Source organism: Phoenix dactylifera, chromosome 1 (assembly GCF_009389715.1).
Source record: "Phoenix dactylifera cultivar Barhee BC4 chromosome 1, palm_55x_up_171113_PBpolish2nd_filt_p, whole genome shotgun sequence".
NCBI lineage: Eukaryota > Viridiplantae > Streptophyta > Magnoliopsida > Arecales > Arecaceae > Phoenix > Phoenix dactylifera.
In genome coordinates, this window is record NC_052392.1 from 18428865 (window position 1) to 18449045 (window position 20181).

Sequence of the window (20181 nt, forward strand, 5' to 3'; positions counted from 1 at the left end):
TCCTCTATGTTGCTGCCCCAATCCATAGCATCAGTTCCACCACTCCCCAATTCTCTCCACCATCAAAAGCAGAATCAAGGATGTTTTCCCCTTCCTCCAACAAAAACACCACCACTACCACACCTCCATATTCCTTTCCTCGTCCAACATCATTTATTGAGCAGGATTGGAGATATGAAGTTAGGGTTTAACGGGAAGTGCCATGGCAACGCTGGTACGTGATGGCGGGGAAGGTGATTGTGGTGGTGCAGAGTGAGCTTGTGCAATTTTTTTCCTTAACTCTTGTTGTGGTTCCGGTGAGGGCCCTCCGACGATCAAGTTAGAATGAATTTAGGATGGATTTCCAAAAGTTTCCCCTTACGTTACCTTACGGGGCTATTTATAGTCCCTGTAGAGGTGTCCAAGTGGCGGAGGTATAGCCGTTCTCATCATGAGAGGAAGTGGCTTTAAGCCAGATGGCGCGTAGCTAGGGTCTGTTTGTGGCGCGCAGTGCAATCCGTTCTTGTGAATGGTAAGGCGTTGACAGTCATAGCAGGGGACGGCCGAAGTAGTATGGCGTTGTCATTGACTGTCATTGGCCAGTAGGTAAAGCATGGCGCGGAGGTGTTGCAATGTACGGCCACGTAGATGGGCGTAGGCACGCTCGTAAATGTGGTCGTGGGCGAGGCCGAGCTCGTCAAGAGGTCGCATTATATACTCGGTGAAGTCGGCGTCTCTGATTCTGAGATGTGCTCGGTAGAGCGCCCTGAGCTCAGAGATTGGGGCGCGTCACTAGATAAGGCACCCCGAGCTCGGTCGGGGTGCGTCGGTGAATATAGGGGCGCCCTGAGCTCGGACAGGGCACGTTATCTATGGAGAATATTGGAGCAGCTCAGCGGAGAGTAAGGTATTGTCCGCTTTGGAGGAGAACGCATGTGCTTAACATCGTGCGCGGCTCGTGCACGGCAATTTCTCCCTCACGACGCCTTGCTATGAGCATCAGAGAAGGTTGACGCAGGTTGTAGCACCGGAGACCTGTCCAAGGTCGGCTGAGTCCTCAACAAAGTTCAAGCTCGGATTGACCCTTGGTGGGGCCGAGGATCGGGTCGACCGATGTTAGGGTTTATTTGGTTAGAATTGGGTGGCCTTACTGTAGTGAGCAGGACGATCCATTTTGCCCCCCATCATTTGCCCCTCGACTTCCAAGGTCGAGCCGGTCTTTGGCTCGGGCGAAGGGAGTAGCTGGATCGTTAATCGTCTTGCATTTTAGTCAAGACGCGCGCACCAAGCTGGGTGTACTTTGCCTTATCCGATTACTTTCGATCGTGCTCCATTAGGCAAGTTTGAGGAGATCAGGCCGTCACATCAATCGAAGCGGGAACGGTCGTGGGAGCTCTTTAATATGTTGTGTTCGCGCTTCTTTTCAAGGCATGGCCGGGTGGAATATGAGGGGCCAATCATTAATGCCTCATTTTTCGAAGATGTGCATCATGATGATCGGCCTTTAGTGGCGTGATCTGAAGAGATTTGCAGAGACGGCCTCGGGGCCTGCCGCGTGGTGGAACCTGGCTGATTAGTCGCTTGGGGAAGTCGATCGGAGCCGTTGAAGCAGGCTATATATAAAGCCTTCGGGAGACCTTTGGGGCTCTTATTTAATCTTCCGTTTTCCTTCTTCCTGGCCGCCACCGTTGCTCTCGAGCTTTCGGAGAGGTTTCCAGAGTGTTTTGGAGCTTCTTGGCGAACCTCTCAGAGAGCTCTCTTTTTGTTTTCTTCAGTGAGAACTCTAGGTAGGCATCTTTATCCTTCTCGGTTGCTCAGAGGAGCTTTTTTTTCTATTTTCTTTCGCTTTCCCTTGAGCAAGGCCATGGGATCGCCCTCGAGAGCCCTTATGCTTAGTGCGGGCCCATCCCGAGCTCGAGTCTTTCCGCCGACGGAGGAAGCCGAGCTCAAGGGAAACCACGAACCATATGGGATCAACTCAAACATAGGTGAGAAGAATCTGAGCCTGCTTCAGGTTCGGTTCTTCATCCCTTCTGAGTTTACCCTAGAGCTCCCGGAGCCCGGGGCTCGAGTCGACGACCCTCCAGAGGGTCGGATTGGGGTGTTTGTAGCAACACTCCAAGCGAGGTTAAGGTTTCCCCTATACGGGTTCGTAAACAAGCTCCTGACGACTTATCGCCTAGTCCCAGCACAGCTTGCTCCGAATTCGTGGACGATGATAGTTGGCTTCCTCATCCTGTGCCTTGCACATAACCTCTCCCCCTCGGTCCAAGTCTTTCGGAGTTGCTTCATGTTGAAAGGCAACCCCGCGAACAAAGGATGGTGGTACTTCTCCTTTCGGGGAGGCCGCACACTCTTTCGAGATGCCCCATCCTCCATTTACGGGTGGAAGAGTAATTTTTTCTCTCTCCTCCGAGCAATCATGGGGGTTTGACCCAACCTGGTGTTCGTCGTGGGTCGCTGTTAACAACAGACTCCCCCAGTTGTCACAGCTCGAGCAGGCGACTTTAGACGCGTTGCTTGGCTTGGAAGAAACTCCAAGACTCTCCGACTTGCTTAGCAAGGAGGTCCTGTGAATGTTGGCTTAAGCTCAGCTCATCTTGGGGGCAAGGGTGATCCGCTCGTTCTCCCTTTTCCTCTCTTTCCTTTTTGTTGGGTTTTGACCAAGCTTTATTGCCAGACATTGCAGGGATGCTTTTTGACTCCAAGACTCTGATGGCCAAATACCGCAAGAGGGTGGCCGTCTCGGACGGAGCCCGGTCCGAGCAAAAGGCGAAGAAAGCCCGAGTTGCTTCGAGCTCTAGCGCCGAACGGCGTAAGGTCGGGATTGTCATCGCCGAACCTGCTCGGCTTGAGCCTGAGCTGGTCCGCCCGATTGAGGTCAGGCCGCCCCTGCAAGCCGCAGAAGGGGGCGCAGCAGAGCGGGCGATTGCAGCGCCTGCCGGAGCTCGGAGTGCTCGAAGGGTCGTTCGGTCACCCCGATCGAGTTCCAAGCTAGGGGCCAAGCTTGGAGCTCCATCTTCTTCAGGGGTCGCAACCTCGCCCGAAGCTCATTCTATTTCTTCTAGGCCCGGGAGAAAGCTTTTTCAACCCGGGTGCCAATTATTCGAGGACGACACGGCATTGGAGTCTAGCGAGGTCGCCCGCGAGCTCGTCCGTTGCCCCTCGCTCCCACGCGATCGAGCTCAACTAGTGGAGCTAGGGGTGACCGAGGTTGTGGACGAGGCCTACACCACCAGTATTTTGGTAAGTGATATCACCTCTGCGTTGATGCTTGACCCCGGCTAACTTCTGTTTTCTTGTGTCAGTCGCTCCATTTCGTCGACATGCTGGGGAACGCCGTGCTCAACTGCCGGAAGCGAATTTGGGAGTTGCGGTCAGAAGTGAGAGTCGCGGAGCAGCGAAGGGTGGAAGCCGAGGCCCGAGCTGCCGATGCCAAACAGCGGCTAGTGGAGACAGAGCAAAAGTCGACAGCTGCCGAGCAAGGGCGGCAACAGGCCGAGGCTCTTGTCAAGGTCGGGCTCGTCCAAATTTAGAGAATGGAAGTTGAGCTCCTCCAGACTCGTTCAACCGCCTAAGGTCGCATTTCAGAGATGGAATCCGCATTGGTTAGCCAAAGGCGCGAGGCCGAGGCTTTGAAGCTGAAGGCCGAGGAACTCAACCGGATGGCAAAGGAGCAAGTCCTAGTGGCCGTCCAAAACTTCCGCAAGTCTGAGCAATACTTCGACGAGCTGGCAGAGGGGGCAACTGACGCCATGATCTGAGGTTTTGAGAACTGCCAGGATCAGGCTCAGAGAATTTGCCCTGAGGTCGACTTCAGCTACTTGTGGATGGAGGCACCGAGGCGAAGGTCAGAGCCGAAGTCGAAATAAGCGAGCTTGCGAAGGCGCACGAGCCCGCTATCGGGGTGGAGGTCCTCCCCAAGGTCGAGCCCGAGGTGGACCGAGCTGACTAAGCTTCTACTTATAATATATATATATATATATATATTCTTTTTGTAAGGTTGGCGGCCACTAGGGCCTTTTATATTCAGCCCGATCTCAAGGTCGGTATTTTTTGTACTCGACCCTTGGCCTTTTTAATATCAATGAGATATGCGTTCCTTTCAGTATTTTGTACCTCTGAGATTTGGCAAGTATTTGAGCTCGTTTTGCTATCTTTGAAATCCTACTAGGCGCTCGAGCTCGTCCTGCTTCGTGTCCGACTATTGACATCCGAACTGTGTAGCATAGGTCTGAGCCTATCTTGCGTAGCAGGAGCCGCATCGGGTGTTCGTCGAGGTTCTTGTGCTCGGCGTTCACCTCCGGCTTGGCCTTGGAGAGTTGGCGGAGCCTGCTATTCTTAAGCTCGTTTGTTGGTGCACTTTAGGCGCTAAGATCAGACATCAGGCTGGCTTCAAATCCTTACGTAAAAATTGAGCTTGGAGCCCTGTTTTAGCTTTCGTATTGTAGCTTACTTGGGCGTCCATAGGATAGAGAGCCGTTGCAATCTTTGATGCTTCTCGGCCTTAGAAATTGTTGTAAGCCCAGCTGGGGCACTCGAACCGAAGTCGGGCCGTGCTTTGGCTTTTCTTGAGGTCGAGGGAGTTCGATTGACTCAGTCAGCACCTCATTGTGCTCCGGGCTCAACCGGGGCATCATTTCTCGGGAACGATCGACGGGGCCTTTTCGGCTCTTAGTCGACTCTGCGAGGCGCCCCGCTTTACTAAGATCAGGGGCATGCTCGTAGATAGTTGCGGTCGAAAGAGCTCTTCAATGGCTCCCTCTTGATGCCGCAGGATGCCCCCCACTCAGATCAAGGTCGTGCTTGTAGATAGCTACGGTCGGAGGAGCTCTTCAATGGCTCCCCGTTGATGCCGCAGAGCGCCCCCCCGCTCAAATCAAGGGCATGCATGTAGATAGCTACAGTCAGGAAAGCTCTTCAATGGCTCCCCGTTGATGCCGCAGAGCGCCCCCCACTCAGATCAGGGGCGTGCTTGTAGATAGCTGCCGTCGGAAGAGCTCTTCAAAGGCTCCTCGTTGATGCCGCGGGGCGCCCCCACTCAGATCAAGGGCGTGCTTGTTCCTGCGGTCGACAGAGCCTCTTCGGCTCTTAGTCGACTTTGCGGGGCGCCCCGAGATCGGGCCTGGGACGTCATTATATTATGAATTTGCCATAAAGATGGCTAAAATATGCCAAACTAGTCGAAGCATTTTAGAAATATTTTGTAGTTCCTGGAAGCTGTTTTCATTGATAATATATATGAGATTTCCAGAATGCTAGCTTCCAAAAATTAAATTACCATCCAGAGTCTCCAGCTTGTAAGCTCTTGGCCACTAGATTCGGACGACTCAATATGGCCCCTCCCAGTTTGGGGCGAGCTTCCTCTGCTCTAGAGGTCGGAAGGCTTCAGCCTTCCTCAAGTCGAGATCGCCGACTTTGAATAATTTAACTTTGATTCTGGAGTTGTAGTATTGTGCCACTTTTCATTGGTATCTTGCCATACGAATTTGAGCGGGCTCCCTCATTTCTTCAAGTAGGTCCAGGTTGCTCCGAAGCTGTTCTGAGTTGGTCGTAGCATCAAAGCCTTCGACTCGGAGCGAGGGCAACCCGACCTCGAGGGGGATGACCACCTCCGTACCATAAGATAGGTTGAAGGGGGTCTCTCCAGTGAAAACTCGGAAGGTCATCCGGTATGCCCGGAGGACATTATAAAGATCATCGGCCCGCTGTCCTTTTGCCCGGTCCAGCCTGGCTTTGAGCCCCTGTAGGATGGTTTGGTTGGTCACTTTTGCTTCTCCGTTAGCTTGAGGATGGGCCACCGATGTAAACCGATGATTGATGCCGAGTTCGGAGTAGAAATCGTCAAACCGGGCATTGTCGAATTGGCAGTTGTTGTCGGATATGATAACTCGAAAAAGTCCAAACCGGCAGATTATCATCTTCCAGACAAAATTCCGCACTTTTGGTTCGGTGATTTGGGCTACAGGTTCTGCCTTGACCCAATTTGTGAAGTAGTCGATGGCGACAATGAGAAATTTTTGTTGTCCTGTAGCTGGACGGAAAGGCCCCAAGATGTCGATTTTCCATTGGGCAAAATGTCAGGGGGCGCTCTGCATCCCCTCGAGAGTATTGTCTGCTCTGGTTTCGGGTTCGGACGTCTTCGGCACGTTTGCTGTCCTCACGGGTTTGTCCCACATAACATAAGCGCCCTCGAAGGGATGGGGTGCTGCCCCTCCTTATAATGCACAATCCTTTCCACTACTCTTCCGATGTGGGACTAAAGTTCGTCGCCCCTCAACCCCCCCAACATACCCCCCCAGTGGGAAGGGTTGTGCCGAGGTTCGGAGGGCGACCTGCATAGGCCACCACTTAGCACGTCGAGTTAGAGCGTGTCCAGATACTGCGTCCCCTCGAGAGTATTGTTCGCTCTGGTTTCGTATTCGAGCATCTTCGGCGCCTTTGCCGTCCTCACGGGTTTGTCCCACGTGATGTGGGCGCCCTCGAAGAGAAGGGATGGTGCCCCTCCTTATAAGGTACAATCCTTTACACTACTCTTCCGATGTGGGAATAAAGTCCGTCGCCCCTCAATCCCCCCCAACATACCCCCCCAGTGGGAAGGGCTGTGCCGAGGTTTGGAGGGCGACCTGCATGGGCCACCACTTAGCACATCGGGTTAGAGCATGTCCAGGTACTACGTCCCCTCGAGAGTACTGTCCGCTCTGGTTTCAAGTTCGAGCCTCTTCGGCACCTTTGCCGTCCTCATGGCTTTGTCCCACGTGACGTGGGCTCCCTCGAAGAAAAGGGGTGCTTCCCCTCCTTATAAAGCACAGTCCTTTCCACTACTCTTTCGATGTGGGACTAAAGTCCGTCGCCCCTCAACCCTCCCCCCCACAAAAACAACTCTCTTTAAGGGTTCTTCAGTATCTAGAGTTGATTTCCTTATCAAGTTCATGCATATCAGGTTAATCATTCGTTGTGAATTAGGCTTTAAATACTTGCCCAGTTTGCTAAAATGGTCATGTTCAGGTTGGTCATTATGGTCTAGCGCAAGGAATGCTAAACCATGCCAAACCAGCCGGTTTGGGACGTGCTGAACCGAACCGATCGGACATGCTATAAATTCGCTTCTTCAATTTTTCCTTTCCTTCAAACGCTCGATCATGCTCTTGACCCCCTCACGCATCTCTCTCGTCCATCTTGCCGACTGACGACCATTCCAAGTACGCCGACCGCCTCCTCTCCCTCTCTCTAACCCCCGCCCTATGGAAACCCGATTGTCCCAAGAGCCAGAGCATCATGGCTTTCAATCAGACACCGGCCCTCCCTCTCCTTCTTCCTCTTCCCCTCTCTCTCTCTCCCTCTCTCTCTCTAAACCCCTCCCTTTTCGTTCCAAACTAGACCCTGCCCCTCTCTTTTTCTTTTTATTTTCAAATTTTGAATTGAGATTGGCAAACCTTATGCTGACTTCAATTCAAAATCTGAAAATTAAAAAAAAAAAAAAAGAGACCGAAATGCTCCCAACACGGTACACGGATCCATACCTCACCATGCCGGTCACTAACCGGTATAGATCCCAGTACCGATTTTGAGAACCTTGGTCTAGTGCCTTTGTCTTGACATTGAATTGAGCACGTAACTTATTGGTACCCCTAGTCTCAAGACTAATTGCTCCTACAATTAAGAAGCAATCCATGAAGAATGCTTTATAAGAAGCCATGGCTTGATCTTTGAATAAGATTGCTACATATGACCAGGGTTCTATATTGGGAAATTCCTAGAGTGCATCAATCTCCACATCTCTCTCAATAAGAAATAAAGATATTCAGGGCATCAATCAGATCGCTGCCCTATATTGCTTCATGCCCTGCATTTATTGTCTTGAGTCCTAGTCCATCTTACATCAACTTCTTCCATTGCCTATTCATCCATCTTAATGTTTTCCTATAATAACTCTGCTGGTACCACCTTCTTAGGGGCTCTAGAACTACCTTATAATAATTCCGCCGGTGCTAATTTCTTATGCGCTCTAGGACTACCAGTCCACTCTAGTAGAACACCAAGATAAAATCAAAATAAACATGCACTTTTAACAAATAAACTATCAGAAACAACTTGAGCTGCATCCATCCCCAAATCAAATCCCCATCTATGAGGTGCCATGACTCTACTTCCATCTAAATTAACTGGGTCCCCTTTCTGGACAAAAACGAGGCAAGATATCTATAAATAGAAAGAATTAAAGAAAAGCAGTATTCCAAATGAACCACCGCATTGCTGAAAACGCATCAGATTGCATACAATAAAAAGCCATGAAGAAATACAAATCCGACTTGCGTATTGGTATGAAAGCACTTGTAATGCAGTTCAAAGAAATCAACGCTACAAAAAAAAAAGCACTTATAATGCAGCTCAAAGAACTCAACGCTACAAAAAAAAAAAAGAAGAAGAAAGAAAAGCAATTAAATCAAGAACGTACTCTCCATCTCCGGAGCCGCTCTATGGGGGCGTTCTTGGGAGGGATATCGAAGGGGCCGCTGGAGGAGCAGATCTCGCCAGGGTTGCCACGCTCGCGGCCGCTCTCCTCATCGCATTGCCGCATGTACCTGTTGGGGGACGCCACCGGGCGGAAGGCCATCGCTGTCGCAGGAGAGATGACACCGTTGCGGTGGATCTGCTACCACTAAGCATCAAACGGCGGTCGATCGTTCCCCTCTCCGTCTCCAAAGAATCAATCGAGAAAGAGAGAGAGAGAGAGAGTAGGGTTCGCAAAGACCAGTAGGAGGAATACTGCCCTCCTTTTTATTGAGAGGCGGCTTACCTGGCGGATTGGAGAAGAAAACTTAAGAGATGGTGGGAATCGGAAGCAACGGGGACTTCTTCTTCGTTATTTCCTCCCTCTGCTCTCTCTCTCTCTTCCTCTTCCGCGCCGCTCCTTCTTCGATATCTGGCTTCCCCTTTCCGGCCAAGAAACTGCTCTCCAGGAAGACCGGCAGGAAAGACGGTGATAATGAAGGAGGAAGTTTCCTCGAAGCTTCTTTCCTACTCGCTGCAACCATATATATATGTAGAGAACGGTCAAGACTATTTGGTTGAAGCCCACCGGTAACGTAGTCCAAAGTGATAATGATGCATCATAGCCGTTTGTTCGGGCAGGACAGAGCAGCTGGCGGGGCGCCCGTACGGCTCACGCATATCTTGCCGTTGTGAAAGAAATAATGATGGAAGAGAGGGCGGATTTCAAAAAGAAAGATGTAACCTCTTTCAGGACAGGTCCTGAGTTACGTGAGGCCTCCAACGCAGAACCAAGAGAGTTTGATTAAGTAACGATGGTTATGTAGCAACATAAGTACTTCCAGAGTCCAGACTGAATAGATTGGATGCCTGTATTCCGTTACAAGACATAACCTCACAGATGATGACATGGTTCATTGGCATTCCTAGAGAGTCAAAACGTAGCTTAAAGGTCACATGGAAACATTCAAATTCTCACCACTCAGGTCTGCATTTGGGCCTTTGCCGAGATGCCTTTCGAACCGATGCTTATCAATCTACTGCACATGCAAGACATATCTGAGCGCCCAGCCCAGCTTGTCACAAATCCAGATGCCTACCGATCTCCTCGAACAGCAGATTCCGTAAGGCATCATCGACACCACCACTTACCTAATATTCTCTTTTGGGAAGGCAAGATAAAGTTAATATGCATTCGGTTTTCTTCGAAATAATCGTGATGGCCTTGGATGCTTCCACGTCTTGTCTCCTACGGGGTCTCACAAGCCTACGATCACTCCACATGTAAAGAAGTCTCTCAAAGATGATGACCCCAAATTGCGAACCTCCCTATTATTTTATAATAATAATAAACAAATTTGTTCCATAGACTCCCTAAAGCCACTGTTAAGCTTTTGAGACAAGGGATGATTTTAATGTAGTATTAAGATTGAGATTCTGTGTTCGAATTCTATCTTTGCATTTTTTAACTTCATTATTAAAAATTTTACATATTGAGCTTATCCAATAAAAAAAAGTCCGGCTCACATACGAAAAAGAGTATAAAAAATATAAAATACATAAATAAATCTATCCTATTTTATTGGCTTAAATTTTTGAAATAAATGATGATTTTAACCTTCAATGACTATTAAATAAAAATAAAAATAAACATTTTAGTGAGGGCAGTTTACATGCCTGCTCTACTGTTTTTATTATTATTTTTGGAGAATAGTGCCTATGACTAGACAAGAGAGCCACGGAATACTTCAACTAAAATAATCAAGCATAAGGAAAAAGATGGCTCGTCAAGCAGGAACAGCAATAAAAATAATTATCTGTGATACTTCGTGTCCCAATTAGCTCTTGCCGTATGCTCACATGGATATTCTGACACAAAATAGGTGGCATGCGACGTGTGGGCTGGGCTTCCGAAACAAGGCAAAGTAATGGGCATCCAAAGTGATTTCCGCATCACTAATTAATTATTATCAAGTACCAAGACGATAATACGCGGCGAGGAATAGTGGATTCCGACTGCAATTCGTTGTCTAGTATAATTTTTTCAAACGTCAACATAAAAAAAACTCAAAGCGGTTCCACTCGTCAAATTCTGGTGAATAAATGCGAGTAGTTCCACCGACTTGTATAAATCTAGGGGCTTCCGGCTTAGAAAGGGCGTCAGCTACTCGGCCAGCCCCAGGAACGGAACCTGATTCTCTTGCATTCTCTTGCGTTCTTTAGTAGAGTAGTTGAAGCTGAGATCACCTAGAATGTGGAAGAATGTCTTGCCTCATAGATATATGCTTGGAAGCCCTAGAAAATATTACATTATTCTATTTACGACCTATCTTGCAGACAAATTATACTATACATCGCATGCACCGACTTAGCCATGCACTATACCGATCAGCTCATCTTCTTTGGATGGTTAATAATGAGTCAGGCTCATGGAAAGGAGACGAGGTGATTAGCATGGTGCACAGCTATGTGATGTATACATGTGATCTATTCCTTTCTATTTCTCATTTTTCTTTTCCACAACTTTATCCCTCTAACCATAGAAACACTAAACTAATGGCAAATGAACTTACTCACTGATTAGCTGGTTTAGGGGATAATCACTAATAGTTAAAATATTCAAGAGATGGTTAGCTATTCAACACCTAGACATAGTCTACTTGTATGCAATGAGCAACAGAGTCTTTTTCTATATATCATAAGCACCTGGCAACAATATAAAATTATGTAAATTTGATAGTATTTTACAAGGCATGAGCAGTGCGAGTTCGAATCGCCTCCATTTCAAGATTGAACTCGAGTTTCGATCTTGCAATCATGGCTGTTGATGTATCTATACTGGATGCGATTGCTTGGTTGTCACATGATACATGTAGCATATCCTCTCATACGCTTATGTGGGCCGGGCCTATGCAAATACACGACCGTTGTGCAATGCATAACTAGTCGTGATTGCTAGAATGGACCTCTCTAGTTCAATCCAGAACTAGAAAGAACCCTGGCTTAAAAGTATCATCTCATACGGTAGTGGTAATTTATAATAAGAGAGAGTATTTTTTGATCTGCTTAACTATAATTTCTCCAAAAAATAGAAAAATAAGAAAAAATTGCTGAAGTATGGCTCTAGACCCTTTTCGATTTCATTAAATAATAAAACTGATTTTAACTCATCTATTTATACTATTAAGGTTCGACTTGAGTAGAATTTCTCGTCTACTTGAAAAGATAGTAAGATTTTCTCGAAATAATAGTTTCTAGATATCAACTTGATATCAATATAAACTTTGCCTTCTACAATCTCGATTCTCTGAAGAAGCAAACTCTCAAAAAAATTATCATAGCAATATCAACTGTGATATTAATATCAACTTTACTTTCTATCATATCATCTGTTATTTTTTGAATTAGAAGATACAATTATGTCAAAAATTTAAAAAAAAACCGACAAAATTCGATTTGGTCAGATATTTCAGAGACCTAAATGATTTCAAAATCAGGTTATTCGGAGCTATATGAGCTTATCAACCGACTATCAGGTCGTAGAACACGAAAAGTTATCCCAATTTATCAGAGAAAAACATTTCTAATGAATACATATGAAATTTATGTTATCTAAAAGTTAGAATGCAAAAAATTGATATTAAATATTATGGATCTCAATCATGTACCCTATTCGAACCTATCCAAGATAATTATAATGGTTCACAATGAATCTGATGATCCTTTTTGAATCAAAATCATGGCTTTAAAAGTACCATCTCACATAGTGAAAATAATTAACATATTCAAGTTCAAAGGCTTACATGCAACCGAGATGATACTATGCATCTTATGTGCAATGAAAGGTCCGTGTAGAGGGAGTGTTTGGATGGTAGCTCATTCAAAGTGGAAGCTGTCACACGGAGAGTCCGTGTGGAGCGTCAACTAAACGGCCGGACGCACAGCTGTCGCACATGCAGCCTGCCTCGTTTGCTTCCGTCCAAAAGCACGTTTCCAGCGGAACCGTTCCGCTCGAATGCATACCAGCCCGTCCGATCGGTCGCCGACGAAGTCCCCCACGGGACAGACCGGCGGACGAAAAGCATCCCAAGGCCCGTGAACGGACGACACGTGTCCCTGATAGCATCCATCCAACGGGGCCGCAGGTACGTGTCAGAATCTCACGGGCAACGGACGGCCTTCTCCTATACACGACCTAGATCTAAACCTTTCCCTGAGACTATCTGGGTGAAAGAAATGGCTACAGTGGTCGGAGGAGGACCGTACCTTTGTCGTGGAAAAAGGTGGAAACTAGGATGCGGCGAGGGGGTCCGACCGGACTGGCTTCGCGTGCTTGGGGATCTCGTTTGTTCCTTCCGTCTGTCGTTCTTTATCATGGAGAGGTCGTAGAGCGCCTGCCACCGGCGCTGGTGCTTTTGCGCTAGGTCAAAAGATGAACGTCGTGTCGCTTAATCGATAAGGATATATATAGAAGAGAAAATTACAGATTGCCCCTCCAACTTGTCACGGTTTGCATTTATACCCTAAACATTCTAATTTTTTCATTTAGGCTCCTAAAAGTTATGGCTTGGTTGCAATGCTTCTGTCATCCACCAACTCCAATGTTTTTAACGGTGTGTGTCAAATTGCTAAGTTACCTCTAGATTTTAAAATATAATTTTGGAGAAAAATTTCTTAGTCCCTACGATCATTTCTTCTTTCATTCTAGCTAGGAATTGAATTTATCGCTTGCCTTTGCTCCTCTATTTTGGTCAGGCATCCAATGCACAACCCTCTAGCCACTGAGGTGGTAGCCTAATGGAAGCGTGGTCTTACTTCCAACCAAGTGGTTCCAAGTTCGAAACGCACGGATGTCGATTAAATTGTAGAGACCGGATGCTTCCAGCTCGAACACGGGGTCTGGAAGGATGTATCGCTCTGTTGGTAGCCTTGGTAGTACCAGATGTGACGTACTCACACGTGATATTCGTGCCGGAGCCCGGAGGGGTAACCGAGCCGGTCCCACAGGTGGGGAGGATATGAGTAAAACTGGCTAAGGTGCCAAACACACGGTCATTTCTGCCCGCATCGAACATTCTCCTAGCGGGGTGGGGGCCTAGTGGGAGCTACTACGCGGGGGTGGGCTTGCCCCTTCCTCTCCCCTTCCCCTTTTTTCTAGCCAAAAAAAAAAAATGCACAACCCTCTCAATTTGACTAAGCCTTTCTCTTCCATCTCGCATGTCTTCTGATTTCCTCCTCCCCCATTTCAACTCCAGCCCTCTCATTTTCTTGACTCTTTTATACCCTCTTTTCATCTTTGCAACCGAGGTAGAAGTCATGCCTCGTTGGTGTGCCAGCGTGCTTAAGTTATAGGCTATCCCAAAACCCTCAAATAAATAAGAGAATTGTAAAATTTTGTGTATTTGTATTTAAATTGCTAGGCATGTTGTTTAGACTATTTAAATATGTAATGCATAAAAAAATTTGAGCCCTATCTTCATATTTGTTACGACATAGAAAAATCCTATAATGTATGGGATCTAATTGAAAAAATTAGAATTTTTGAGATATAAGTGCATAATCATGAAAAAACTGATAAAATATCTCTATATTTTTTTTCCTAAATAAAATAAAAAATAAAAATAATTACTGCTAATAAAAAAAGCAGAATAATAATCAAATATTTTTTTTAAAAAAAATTAATCCACGAGCAAGGTTGGCAGATGATTTTGCCCTTGAGGTATAATGACCTACATCTCATTAGGACTATAAGCATTGCTTGCATCTGCATGACTCGAGGCTTACCTAGCACGGGAAATGAGTTAGCGGAGGGGTTGAGTGGATCCGGATCCGAGGCTGTTGCGACCTCACCAACTCAAATGTATTTAACATGCGTAGGTATTCTCAGGGTGATTTGCACCAATATGGAAGTTGTTAGTGACCATCATTAATTGGTATCGGGACTCTCATGATAATAGTATGTAGGGTTTTTTTTTTTTTTTGGTAAGCAAGAAGATAGACATGTCGGTCAAACAAATTACAGTGGCCCTCCTAAAACACGGCAAAGACATAGCGCCATATCGATTGAACCGGAAATTGTCCTGATGGTTGCTTTGGAGTTTGGACTTGTAAGCGGAACTCGCGGAGCCACAGCCTCGGGGTTCCAGGCATGCACGGAAGCTTTGTACAGAAGCCACGATAGTCGCGACTCGGCGAGGGCGGCAAGACGGTCCAATCGCTCGATGCCAGCGAGGGCCTGATGAAATAGATAAACCGCACCGGCCGCGTTACGAGACCCGCGAAACCGGATGGACCCTTCACGTGCCAAGTGACGGGTGGGCCCCATCGACCGGCTTAGACGCCGCGTGTTTTCATGGAGATGGTCGAGGCGAGCCCGGACGTCGGTTGCACCAGCAGGTATTGCCCTCCTCGAATCTACAGGGTTCTCTCGTGAGAGGACACATGGGGAGGGGTATACTCCAGGCTTTTTGCTAAAGATGAGAGCTTTAGGTTTTAAACTACCACATCAGTATTTTTAAGGGTCCAATAAATTTTTATGTACAGTTGAAAAGGTGTACCAGACTATTCGTGCTAAAATTTTGCCCATCTATAAAAATTTAGAGGGCATCGGTCAATGTACAAAGAGATATGAATCTGTATACACAAAATAAAAAAAAACTCACCGAATTGATTCAGGTCGTGCTGCTGTTTGCTACAAGCCCCAAACCATTGCGGTCAAAACTTGCACCAATTGCACGAGCAAGTTGAACTGCTCAGTATTCACAGACGCAACGGGTTGAATTGGCGGAGTGTGTTCCAAGCTATGCAGAGAGGCATTAGATGCACCGTGCGTCCTTCGCGACCTCATAGTGACAATATTTCCCTTCACTTGGTATCAGTATAGTTGGGACCTTCCTCTAGCTTTAATTTATTGCCGTAGAATTTTGAACTGAGGTCGGAGCATTATTCGGCTAACATGAGGCGGTGTGAATCAAGCTGAATAAGGTGGCCAACGTGTGGAGAAGCTGATTTCCTCTGAAGACGACCTTCAAGAAGTTTGTTCGCCAAAAGGTTTCTGGTGGAAGGTCCTCCAATGCCTAAGTCAGAATAGAGAGGCAACAATATAGAAGAAGGAAATTCTCATCAGAGTAGAGTTTTCTGAATGAATGAGCTTATCTAAGAACCTTCGGGCTACCCCTTTATAAAGGATAGTCTACTTTGTTGTTACCTGATTTGATGCAACATGTATTAATGGCCAGGTGTGTGGGAAAAATTAAATGCGCATGCGGCCAATCTTGGGCCGCGTGCGCAATGCCAGCGGGTGCTGGAATGGCCGCGTGCGCAATGTCAGCAGGCGCTTGCTAGCGCCCGTTGTGCTCTTTCTTTTTGAATTAAAGGAGGGCTGGCCGCGTCCGCATTCCACGGACACGTGCCAGCCCCATTGGCCTCCGCGTTAAGAGCGAGAACGCGTCCGCGAAAGGCGCGGACGTATCCACAAAATGACAATAAAGCCCCTAAGAATACCCCGATAAATACCATTTAATTTCATCTCTTTCGGAATACGAAAAATTAGAGAAAAATATTGAAAAAATTCTGGAGAAAAATTCTTCCTCCTCCTAGCTACTTGTGATTTTTATTCTTGTTCTTTATATTTTATTTTATTTCTTTTATTTTGTTCTTCGCTGGATCTGCAAGTCCGATCGGATTCGTTTTGATTTCTTCCGAGACGTACCGAAGAAGAAGTTTAGGATCGTCGTATCTCTGAGAAGGGTTGCCAGGAGACCCGTACGTGGAGGTAAATACTTCTTTGGGATAGCATCTACATGCTTCGATCTACCTTCAATTAAGCTATTTTCTTCTACCTTTATTTTTACTTTAATATTAGTAGATCTGTAGGATTTGAAATTCTATGATATAAATTTATTAAATGAATAGATTTATTTTATGCTAGAATAGATTTATTTTATGCTAGAATAGATTTATTTTACATTAAAATAGAAATATGTGGATGCCAAATGATATATATATATTATTCCTTTTAAAAGTTTCTATTAATTGCATTTATAGATTTATTTGTTTATTTAGATAATATATTGCTAACAATCCAAAGAAGTGTTTGTTCATTTTTTTTGTTAGTAACATATAATTCAGTAAATCATTCTGAAAAGATAATTATTTATTTAACCTCCAAGAGATTTATCATAACTCCATTTGAACTCCTAAAGGAGTAATTTTCAGATCCCATTTAAACAAAAAATTTAGAAATTGGTTAATACATAATAATTAATTTATTGAATTGACTTATTAGATCTCAATCAATTATTCTAATAAGTTAATAAATCAATTCTAATTTATATAATTCATTGAATTGGCATTTTAGATCTCAATTATAATAATTAATTTGCTACATAAAATTAGTAATCTATTATTCTAATAAGGTAATATATCAATTCTAATTTATATAATTCATTGAATTGACATTTTAGATCTCAATTACAATATCTGATTTGTTGGCACAAAATTAGTAATCAATTATTCTAATAAGGCAATATATCAATTCTAATATATAATTCATTGAATTGACATATTAGATTTCAATTATAATAATTGTCTAGCTAGCACTAAATTAATAATTAATTATTACTAATTCGGAAAATTCAAACAGAAAATTTGAAAATTGGTTAATCCATAATAACAAATTTAAGTTTGCACTTAGGCTTTTCTAAAAATTAAATTTGTGTAATTTCTAGTGATTATATCCACTAACTAATAGTGTCAAAAAAAGCTTGTCAAAAAGGCATAAGTGCCTAAGGAAGGCTGGTACTGAATTGAGCCTAGTGTTCCACCACCGATCTAAAGCTGATCTGGCTATTAGTTTTTGGATATATCAACTAAATATCCAAAATTCAATATAAATATTAATGCAATCTTTTGACATAAACTTTTTGCCTTCAAATAGGTTTCTATCTCTTTTCTATAATCTTGAACTTATGGCCTCTAGCACTAGTTACCATCTTAGTGTCAAACCTAAAAAAATTGATGGCCATAACTTTAGGAGGTGGCAGAACCAAATGCGGTTCTGGCTCACCACATTAGGGTTGATCTCAGCCATAGGTAAAAGCATCACAGAAGTTGATGACGGGTCCAATTCAACTACTTCACGATATGCCACTCGCCAAAACTCAAACCGAAACTCAACCATCTCCAACATTGAACTTTTTGCCTTCACCAGTATACCCTCTAGGACACCTGATGAGATAGACGATCATTGCATCCATAAAATTCTAGGTACCCTTTTTGAGAGGCTGTATGATATCTATTACACAGTCAAGAGTACCAAAGAACTCTGGGACACTCTAGATAACAAATATAATCTTGATGATGCTGGAGTAAAGAGGTTCAAGGCCTCCAACTTCAATAATTTTAGGATGGTGGACTCAAAGCCTATGAATGACCAAATTTATGATTTTGAAATTCTGATCCACCAACGTAGGGCTAATGGATCCAATTTGGATGAGTCATTCCAGATAGCCTGTCTGATAGATAAACTACCAAATTCTTGGTCTGATTTTGCTAAGACCCTGAGCCATACCCAAGGAGGTCTCACCCCTAACCCAAGTTTTGCACTCCATTAGAGTAGAAAAGCAGCATAGGCTTAGGAGTAAAATCTCTACTGGATACAAGAATAATGCTTATAATGTAGAGAACCCTTCCAGAAAAAATCAGAACCGACCCTTCAAAAATAAGCATTACAAAAAAAAACCTTACAACCCTCGAAACCCTAACCACCACAATGGGAAACCTATCTAATTTCAGGAGCAGAAGAAGAAGAAAGAGGATGGTGGTGTCCGTTTCTGTTATGTGTGTGGTCGTACTAACTATTTGTCTCCCCAATGCGTCTATAAGAAGACTGCACCTTTTCAATCCAAGAATAAGGGTCCACACACAACCAATGCTCAAGTCAAAATGGTGACTTCCGGCGCTGGATCTTCTGAGACAGCTTTCAAGTCTGTTTCCTTCACTTCTGAAGTTAACATGATTTTACAAGCATTGGATTGGTGGATTGATACTGGAGCTGGTATTCATATTTGTTCGGATCGCTCCTGGTTTTCTTCTTACCAGATCTCAAGTGGAGGAGCTGTGATTATGGCAAACAGCTCGGAGGCGCATGTGCTAGGAATGGGACGAATAGACTTAAAGCTTATCTCTGGAAAAGTTCTGTTCCTGCACGGCGTCTAATATGTTTCAGTTGTTAGGAGAAACCTCATTAGTAGTTCCTTGCTTGTCCAGCAAGGCTATCGTCTTGTTTTTGAGTCTAATAAAGTTGTAATTTCTCATTGTGTAATATTGTTTGGAAAATAGTTCTTAAGTGAAGGATTGTTTAAGTTGAATGTAATAGCTCATTCAATGAATGAAAATCGTTTGATTATGAATATAGAACCTCCTTCTATTTGACATGTTAGATTAAGTTATGTAAATTATAAGTCAATTAAGCAACTTATGAACCTAAATCTGATACCAAAAAGTGATCTTAAGAACCATGTGAAATGTCAAATTTGTATAGAAGCCAAACTTCCTAGGAAGCCTTTTAAATCTGTTAATAGGGATTCACATCTATTAGAGTTGATCCATAGTGATGTTTGTGACTCTGGTAGAACCTCTAGGGGAGCTAACAAATACTTTGTGACCTTCATAAATGATTAATCCAAGTTCTGTTACATGTACCTAATTAAAACCAAGGATAAGGTGCTTAGCAAATTTAAGATTTTTAACATCAAAGCTGAGAACCAACAGGAGAAGAAAATTAAAATTCTTAGATCAGATCAGAGAGGTGAATATACATCAAATGACATAACTCAATTTTGTGAAGATCGTGGAATCATTAATGAAGTAATTGCATCCTATTCTTCCTAATCAAATAGAGTAGCAGAAAGGAAGAATAGGACTTTAATGGATATGGTTAACTCCAAGCTTATAAGCTCAAGAGTACCAGAGAATTTGTAGGGAAAAGCTCTAGTTTCAGCCTGTTATATCCTCAATAGGATTCTCTCTAAAAATAATGATCCAACCCCATATGAAGTTTAGAAACATAGAAAATCTAATCTTAGCTATTTAAAAGTGTGGGGGTGGTTGGCAAAAGTGAAAATACCTAATTTTAAAAGAAAGAAAATAGGACCTAAAACAGTGGATGTGATGTTCATAGGATATGCAGCCAATAGTAATGCCAATATATTTTTGGTGATTAATTCAGAAGAAAATGATATTAGTAACAACACCATCATAGAAGCTAGAGATGCAACATATTTTGAAGACACCTTTCCACTTAGGACTAGAGTAGATAGTGGTATAGCTAATAGCTCTAGTAGAATAAGGACAAGTGAAATAGAAGTAGAAACAGAACCTAGGAGGAGTAAAAGATCCAGGGTAGAGAAAATATTTAGAGATAATTTCTATATCTTTCTTATAGAAGACTCTCCAACTACCTTTGAGAATGCAATGAAATCCTTGGATTCACTTTTTTGGAGAGAAGCTGTGGATAATGAGATGCAGTCAATTATCCAAAATCATATTTGAAAATTGACTGATCTTCCTCCTAGCTATAAAACTATAGGGTGCAAATGGATCTTTAAGAAGAAACTTAGGCCTGATGGTTCTGTAGATAAATTTAAGGCTAAATTAGTTGCCAAGAATTTTACTCAGAGGCCTGGGGTAGATTTCTTTGATGTCCAT

The 20181-nt window shown here is 44.2% G+C and overlaps 1 protein-coding gene across 3 annotated transcripts in view; it reads right to left on the bottom strand.

Annotated features, from left to right (window-relative positions):
- The window catches only part of LOC103701502 (calcium-transporting ATPase 5, plasma membrane-type-like), a 59958-nt gene extending 47054 nt beyond the window's left edge, over positions 1-12904 (bottom strand). The window contains exons 1-3 of one of the 3 annotated variants that reach the window (XM_008783577.4): positions 12739-12904; positions 8780-9007; positions 8438-8598 (exon numbers count right to left, since the gene is read on the bottom strand). In XM_008783577.4, the coding sequence (XP_008781799.2) occupies positions 8438-8596 (159 nt within the window). In that variant the 5' untranslated portion in view covers positions 8597-8598; positions 8780-9007; positions 12739-12904. Of the gene's footprint in view, positions 1-8437; positions 8642-8779; positions 9008-12738 lie in introns of all 3 variants that reach the window. The other 2 variants (XM_008783575.4, XM_008783576.4) reach the window with 2 other exon arrangements.
- Between the last annotated feature and the right edge of the window lie 7277 nt (positions 12905-20181).